This window comes from Triticum urartu, chromosome 6A (genome assembly GCF_056163025.1).
Source record: "Triticum urartu cultivar PI428250 chromosome 6A, HENAU_Tu73, whole genome shotgun sequence".
Taxonomy (NCBI): domain Eukaryota; kingdom Viridiplantae; phylum Streptophyta; class Magnoliopsida; order Poales; family Poaceae; genus Triticum; species Triticum urartu.
The window spans coordinates 526,166,330-526,175,101 of NC_141878.1; the positions used below are offsets into that span (position 1 = coordinate 526,166,330).

The following is an 8,772-nucleotide window of genomic DNA, read 5'->3' on the forward strand; positions in this document are numbered from 1 at the left end:
CGGGCAAGGGAGCCAGACAGTTAATCGATCCGGACTTCGCCCGCCAAGCCTGTCAAAGGTAAGGGAGCTTAGATCCCGCATAGAGTCAAACTATGAAAAAACTTAACATCCTGTAAAAGGTGAAAATAGCTTACCTCGCTAGCATGACGCTGCGAGCTGTATCCGCGGTCCTCGGAAGCGGATGTGGGAGCCTCGGCGCCTTTGGTTAGCACCTTCCAGACATCTTCATACGTCGTGTCGAAGAGCCTGTTAAGGGTTTGGTGCTGCGTCGGGTTGAACTCCCACAGATTAAAGCCCCATTGTTGACACGGGAGGATCCGGCGGACGAGCATAACCTATACTACATTGACGAGCTTGATCGACTTGTTCACCAGGGAATGGATGCATGTCTACAGTCCGGTCACCTCTTTTTCGTCGCCCCATGACAGGCCCGTCTCTTTCCAGGACATAAGCCGCGTGGGGGGTCCGGATCGGAACTCGGGGGTTGCGATCCATTTCGGATCGCGCGGCTCGGTGATGTAAAACCACCATGATTGCCACCCCTTCAGGGTCTCCATGAAGGAGCCCTCGAGCCATAGGACGTTGGCCATCTTGCCCGCCATGGCGCCTCCACATTCCGCCTGGCTGCCGCGCACCACCTTGGGCTTGACGTTGAAGGTCTTGAGCCAGAGGCCGAAATGGGGGCGGATGCGGAGGAAGGCCTCGCACACGACAATAAACGCCGAGATGTTGAGGACGAAGTTCGGAGCCAGATCGTGGAAATCCAGGCCATAGTAAAACATGAGCCCCCGGACAAATGGGTGGAGTGGAAAACCCAGTCCACGGAGGAAGTGGGGAAGGAATACTACCCTCTCATGGGGCCTTGGGGTGGGGAGAAGTTGCCCCTCCTCGGGAAGCCGGTGCGCGATGTCTTTGGACAAGTATCCGGCCTTCCTTAGCTTTTTGACATGGCCCTCTGTGACGGAGGAGACCATCCACTTGCCTCCCGCTCCAGACATTGCTGGAGAAGGTTGAGGTGGGAAGTGCGGGCTTGGGCCCTGGAGGTCGAGTGCGCAGGAGATGGATAGGCAAAAGAGGAAGAAGGTGTAGGTAAAAGGGTGGATCCTTATCCCCTTATATGGGTGGATGCGGTTGTGCGTCCCCGCCAGCCTAGTAAAACTCACTTGCCTCCCAAGCACCGTGATAAATGGCGCGGTTGGGTTACCCACGTCCGTATTGATGAGAATCCCGTAAAGGGGGTACACGATCTCTGCTTTGACAAGACGTGCCAAGGAAACCGCCTCGCAAAACATGCTGAGGTGAAAAAGTAAAAACGATTCGAGTAAAGGACTTGGCCGTAGTGTGATGACGCACTGCGGAATACGTCGGCAGATTTGATTTGTGTCAATATTATTCTCTCTATGGCAATATGTGAAACTTATTTTGCAAAGCCGGACACTACTCTTGGTGTTTACAATCTTCTACGAAGGACTTGGAGGAGGAACCCGCCTTGCAATGCCGAAGACAATTTGCGCGTCGAACTCGTCGTCATTGAAGCCTGGTTCAGGGGCTACTGAGGGAGTCCTGGATTAGGGGGTGTTCAGGTGGCCAGACTATACCTTCAGCCGGACTCCTGGACTATGAAGATACAAGATTGAAGACATCGTCCCGTGTCCGGATGGGACTTTCCTTGGCGTGGAAGGCAAGCTTGGCGATGCGGATATTCAAGATCTCCTACCATTGTAACCGACTTTATGTAACCCTAACCCTATCCGGTGTCTATATAAACCGGAGGGTTGTAGTCCGTAGGCAATCAACTCCATACACAACAATCATACCATAGGCTAGCTTCTAGGGTTTAGCCTCCTTGATCTCGTGGTAGATCTACTCTTGTACTACCCATATCATCAATATTAATCAAGCAGGAGTAGGGTATTACCTCCATCGAGAGGGCCCGAACCTGGGTAAAAAACATCGTGTCCCTTGTCTCCTGTTACCATCCGGCCTTGACGCACAGTTCGGGACCCCCTACCCGAGATCCGCCGGTTTTGACACCGACAATGATCCTTTGGTTCCTTCTACTTTCGATAAGAAAAATTATTATGATGATAGCATGCCTCTTATTTATGATGATTACATTGATGAAAGTGGGTTTGGAAGAGTGTCAACTCTAGGTAGTAGCGATCCCACTATTTTGGAGGGTGTTGAATCTTATTACAATATTGATGAAAGTGGATTTGGATAGGTCGTGACTTTATTTAGTGATACATCCACTATTTTGGAAGAGGTTTCAATTGACTATGACAATGAAGTTTCTATCTATGATGATTATTATGATGACATCTATGCCATATAGAGTGATAAATCTTCTATGCTTGTGCATCATGAAAAGAGTGTTGTATGTGATAGTTATATTTTTGAATCCATTCATGATGTTTCTGAAAATTACTATGAGGAAGTAACTTATGCCCTTACATATCTCAATAATATCAAGTTTCTTCTCTATGTGTTGATTGTTTTGAAGTTGCACTTGTTTTGCCTTCCTATGCTAGTTGATTCTTGTTCCCATAAGTTGTTTTCTCACAAAATCCATATGCATAGGAAGTGGGTTAGACCTAAATGTGCTAGTCATATGCTTCATGATGCTTTCTTCATGTTTCAATTCTTATCTTTTATGCGAGCATCATCGAAATCATCATGCCTAGCTTAAAAGGCATAAAAGAAAAGCGCTTGTTGGGAGACAACCCAACACTTTTACCTGCTGTTTTTGTGTGTTCACATGATTATGATACTGTACTAATCATGTTTAATTGCTTTTGTTTCAATAAAGTGCCAAGTAAGACCTTTGGGATGGCTTACGGTGATAGTTGGTTTGATCTTGCTGAAAAACAGAAACTTTTGCACTCAGGAAAACAATTCTCGTTTTTAACAAAGCGTGATAAAATGCTGATTGTTTTTGCAGAATATTAATAGACAAATTGCTAAGGTTTTCCTAATTTGTCAGAATTTTTGGAGTACCAGAAGTATGGTTTGAGTACAGATTACTACAGACTGTTCTGTTTTTGACAGATTCTGTTTTCAATGCATAGTTTGCTTGTTTTCTAGTTTCTATGGCTTATATTGCTCAATATAAATTATATAAATGATATAATATAGTAGGCATTGTGTGATAACAATTATGAATATTGTCTTTGGAAATACCAAAAGTGGAATGGTGTGCTCTTTATCATACTAACCTATCTCACAAAGTTCCGTTAAGTTTTGTGTGATTGAAGTTTTCAAGTTTTGGGTGAGATATCGATATGAGGAGAATAAGGAGTGACAAGAACCTAAGCTTGGGAATTCCCAAGGCACCCCCAAGGAAATATTCAAGGAAGATCCAAGCAACTAAGCTTGGGGATGCCCCGGAAGGCATCCCCTCTTTCGTCTCCAACATTATCGATAACCTCACTTTGAGCTATGTTTTCATTCGTCACATGATATGTGTTTTGCTTGGAGCGCCAATTTATTTTGTTAGGATTTGCTTTATTTTATTTATAATAATGGTTTTCATATTTTATTTCAATAAAAGTGGCAATGATAGCATTTTCCATGCTTACTTTGCAAGTATACATGTTGCTGTTTGAAAACAGAAAGTTTACCGATGTTGCAAAAATTCCCTAGAAAAGCCAGAATGCGATAAAATGTTGAAACTTTTTGAAAAATGAGCTCTGATAAATATTATACAGTGTGGTAAATTTTCATAATTTTCGGAGTTTAAGAAGTATTTATACTCTTACATTCTTTACAGATTGTACTGTTTTGGCAGATTACTGTTATGGTTGCATTGTTTGCATATGTTTTCTTGTTTAATGATTATATATGAGGATAGGAGTATTAAATATGCAGAGGCATTTAGTATGCAATGTTCAATAATAATTTTAGTGATTTGCTACAGTACAGAATGATAAGGTTTTTGCATTCGTTTATACTAACTTATCTCACGAGTTCTTGTTGAGTTTTGTGTGGATGAAGCTTTTGAGATTTAGGAAAACCATTATATGATAAGAATTAAGGAGACACAAAAGCTCAAGATTGGGTATTCCCAAGGCATCCCAAGATAATATTTCAATAAGTCTCAAGTATCTAAGCTTGGGGATGCCCCGGTAGGCATCCCACCTTTCTTCTTCAACAATTATCGGTTAGTATCGGCTGAACCTAAGTTTTTGCTTCTTCACATGATGTGTGATATTCTTAGAATTTCATTTATTTTAATTTTGCTTGTTGTTTTAATAAAATGCTTAGATATGAAAGTTTTTAAATAAAATAGAGTCCTCAAATAATTGCCAGGGAGGCCAAGTAAGCGGCATTCTCATCCCGTCAACGAAGCTCTTTTCTATGTCATTTACTCTTGTGCTTCACTTACATCCTGTAAGTAAATTGTTGATTAAATTGAATGTCATGAATTTGAAATCATATCATGCTTAGTGGTAGATTCACATTGGGTTTAGAAAGTGAAATCTTTTGAGGCTTGACAGTCACAATATTGGTCATACAAGCAATTCACGAATAATTAGTATAAGGAAGAGAACTTTCACATATAAATACACTATCATGGAAATATTTTGTGATTGTGAGCCCCATCAAAATATTATATGCCAAAATTGTTGAGTTGGACAAGGAAGACAACATAATGGTTTACATTTGTTCATATTCATATAGAATTTATATTATCATAGATCCTTCAACATGTGGTGCTTGCCCCCCATCTTTGCTAGCCAAAAATTCCACACCAAGTAGAGATACTACTTGTCCATCCAAAAACCCTTCAACCCAAATCTTATTTTCAAGAGTCCACCATACCTACCTAAGGATTGAGCAAGATCCTTCAAGTAAGTTGTCATCGGTGCAATAAGGCAATAAAAATTGCTTCTAAAAGTGTAAGATCATTTAGTGTAAGAGAAAATTGAGCGTTGTACGAACTTGTGATGGTAAAGCAATAAAAGCGACAGACTGCATAATAAAGGTTGCTATCACAAGGGGCAATATAACGTGACGTTCTTTTGCACTAAGGGATTGATCATACAAAGAAATAAGCGCATGGTAACCTCTGCTTCCCTCTGCGAAGGACCTATCTTTTACTTTTCAGTATTTACTTTTATGCAAAGAGTCAAAAGTATTCCTCTCTATTCCTTCTTATTTTCTCTTTTGGTAAGCATCATGTGGTGAGGAAAGCTCTAGGCACATATTTCCAGTTGAATATGGGTAGCATGATTTATTATTGTTGACATCACCCTTGAGGTGAATACGTTGGGAGGAAAAACAATAAGCCTCTATCTTTCTATGTGTCCGGTTGAAATGTTTTGCTCATGTGTATGTGGTGAGTGTTAGCAATCATAGAAAACTATATGATGGTTGAGTATGTGGAGCTCTTACTTAAACTTTGTTGAATAAGTTGAATTGCAATTGCTTGGTGACTAAGAACATTGGTTGTTGGGTTTCAAGAGAATTCATTGTTTGAACCTTAACATGTGAATTGGTTGCCACGATAACATGAGAAGTTTCATAAGAAAGAATTGTTGTTACGATGCTAGGAAAAGTGATTGAAATTAGCATTGATTAAACTTGTGCACTTTGCTAGCATTCACACTTCATAAATTATTTCTTTTATCATTTACCTACTCGAGGACGAGTAGGCATTAAGCTCGGGGATGCTGATACGTCTCCAACGTATCTATAATTTATGAAGTATTCATGCCGTTATATTATCATTCTTGGATATTTTACAATCATTTTATAGCAAATTTATATCGTTTTTTGGGACTACCTATTGACCCACTGCCCAGTGCCAATTGTTGTTTTTTGCTTGTTTTTTACATCGCAGAAAATCAATATCAAACGAAGTCCAAACACCGCAAAACTTTTTGTGGATTTTTTTTATGGGCTAGAGGACTCCCGATGGGCCAAAGCAGCACCTGGCGGGTGCCCCAAGGGGGGGCACAACCCACCAGGGCGCACTAGGGCCCCCTGGCGCCCAGGTGGGTTGTGCCCACCTCGGTGGCCTCACGTACCCCTTCTTCGCACTATAAATTACCAAATATTCCAAAACCCTTCGAGGTTAACCAAGATCAGAAGTTCCGCCGCCGCAGGGCTCTGTAGCCATCGAAAACCAATCTAGACCCGTTCCGGCACCCTGTCGGATGGGGGGGGTCATCTCCGGTGGGTATCTTCATCATCTCGGCGGCCACCACGATGAGGAGGGAGTAGTCCACCCTCGGGGCTGAGGGTTTGTACCAGTAGCTATGTGTTTAATCTCTCTCTCTCTCGTGATCTATATAATGGGCTTTGTTAATATATTCGGATCATATGATGTTTCTCCCCTCTATACTCTTGTTGTGATGAATTGAATCTTTACGCTTTGAAGTTTTTTCATGTCGGATTGAATATTCAGATTTGAGAACACATGATGTATGTCTTGCGTTATGAATACTTGAGGTGACATTGGGGTATCTTATTGATTCACTTGATATATATTATGGCATTCAACCTGCAGATTCCCGCGATGATATTGGGGTAATCTTTGCATAGGGGTTGATGCATGTTTTTATTATCTTTTCTCTGATAGAAAATTTGGGGTCCCCTTGTAGTTCTTTGTGTGGATTGAGCATTATGAATATGAATATGCTTTGGTGTTATTCTAGTATGAACTCTAGGATAGATCGAACAGAAAAATAGCTTTGTTTTATTTTAGTACGAACTCTTGAATAGATCGAGCGGAAAGTATAGCTTTGAGGTGGTTTCGTGCCCTACAAACAATTCTTATCTTTAGTTCTCCGCTAATAGGAACTCGGGAGTGATTCTTCGTTGCACTTTAAGGGGTAATCATATGATCCAACTATGTTAGCACTGTTGAGAGATTGCACTAGCGAAAGTACGGACCCTAGGCCTTGTTTTCAAGCATTGCAATACCGTTTTTGTGCCCATTTACTATTTGCTACCTTGCTGTTTTTATTTATTCAGATTATAAAAATATATTTCTATCATCCACTTTACACTTTTATCACCATCTCTTCACCGAACTAGTGCACCTATACAATTTCCCATTGTATCGGGTGTGTTGGGTACACAAGAGATTTCTTGTATTTGGTTGGAGGGTCATTTGAGAGAGACCATCTTCATCCTACACCTCTCACGGATTGATAAACCTTAGGTCATCCACTTGAGGGAAAATTGCTATTGTCCTACAAAACTCTGCGCTTGGAGGCCTAACACGTGTCTACAAGAATAAAGTTGCGTAGTAGACATCAATCGTCACCTCGTCCTTAGCCAATCTTCGTTTAATCCATAGCTCCTGTTTTGAGTTACGAATATGAGCAACCGAACCAGTATCAAATACCCAGGTGCTACTATGAGCATTAGTAAGGTACACATCAATAACATGTATATCAAATATACCTTTGTTCACTTTGCCATCCTTCTTATCCACCAACTATTTGGGGCATTTCTGTTTCCAGTGACAATTTCCTTTGCAGTCGAAGCACTCAGTTTCAGGCTTGGGTCCAGCTTTGGGCTTCTTCCCAGGAGTGGCAACTTGTTTGCCATTCTTCTTGAAGTTCCCCTTATTTCCCTTGCCTTTTTTCTTGAAACTAGTGGTCTTGTTAACCATCAACACTTGATGCTCCTTCTTGATTTCTACCTCCGCATCTTTGAGCATTGCGAAGAGCTCGGCAATTGTCTTGTCCATCCCTTGCATATTATAATTCATCACGAAGCCTTTGTAGCTTGGTGGCAGTGATTGAAGAACTCTGTCAATAACACTATCATCTGGAAGATTAACTCCCAGCTGAGTCAAGTGATTATGATACCTAGACTTTTTGAGTATGTGTTCATTGATAGAACTGTTCTCCTCCATCTTGCAGCTATAGAACTTGTTGGAGACTTCATATCTCTCAACTCGGACATTTGCTTGAAATATTAACTTCAACTCCTGAAACATCTCATATGGTCCATGACATTCAAAACGTCTTTGAAGTCCCGATTCAAAGCCGTAAAGCATGGCACGCTAAACTATCGAGTGGTCATCAGATCGAGCTTGCCAGGCGTTCATAAGATCAGCATCTGCTCCTGCAGCAGGCCTTTCACCTAATGGTGCATCAAGGACATAATTCTTCTGTGCAGCAATGAGGATAATCCTCAAGTTACGGACCCAGTCCTTGTAGTTGCTACCATCATCTTTCAACTTAGCTTTCTCTAGGAACGCATTAAAATTCAAGGGAACGGTAGCACGGGCCCTTGATCTACAACATAGATATTGAAAAACTAGCAGGACTAAGTTCATGATGAATTAAGTTCAATTAATCAAATTACTTAAGAACTCCCACTTAGATAGACATCCCTCAAGTCATCTGAATGATACGTGATCCAAATCAACTAAACCATGTCCGATCATCACGTGAGATGGAGTAGTCATCAATGGTGAACATCTCTATGTTGATAATATCTACTATATGATTCACGTTCGACCTTTCGGTCTCCAGTGTTCCGAGGTCATGTCTGTACATGTCGGGCTCGTCAAGTTTAACCTGAGTATTCCGCATGTGCAAAACTGTCTTGCACCAGTTGTATGTGAATGTAGAGTCTATCACACCCGATCATCATGTGGTGTCTCAACACGACGAACTGTCGCAACGGTGCATACTTAGGAAGAACACTCATACCTTGAAATTTTAGTTAAGGGGTCATCTTATAATGCTACCGCCGTACTAAGCAAAATAAGATGCATAAAAGATAAACATCACATGCAATCAAAATATG

At 41.3% G+C, this 8,772-nt stretch overlaps 1 protein-coding gene across 1 annotated transcript; it reads right to left on the reverse strand.

The window, feature by feature from the left end:
* Positions 1-7,447: 7,447 nt before the first annotated feature.
* LOC147966059 (uncharacterized) lies at positions 7,448-7,954 on the reverse strand. The gene has a single exon (XM_087527076.1). The coding sequence runs from the start codon at positions 7,952-7,954 to the stop codon at positions 7,448-7,450; it is 507 nt and encodes a 168-aa protein (XP_087383202.1).
* Positions 7,955-8,772: the final 818 nt, after the last annotated feature.

Bases quoted from the DNA above. Each gene is read 5' to 3' on its own strand.
- LOC147966059 (XM_087527076.1), bottom strand. From the start codon at position 7,954: ATGTTTCAGGAGTTGAAGTTAATATTTCAAGCAAATGTCCGAGTTGAG.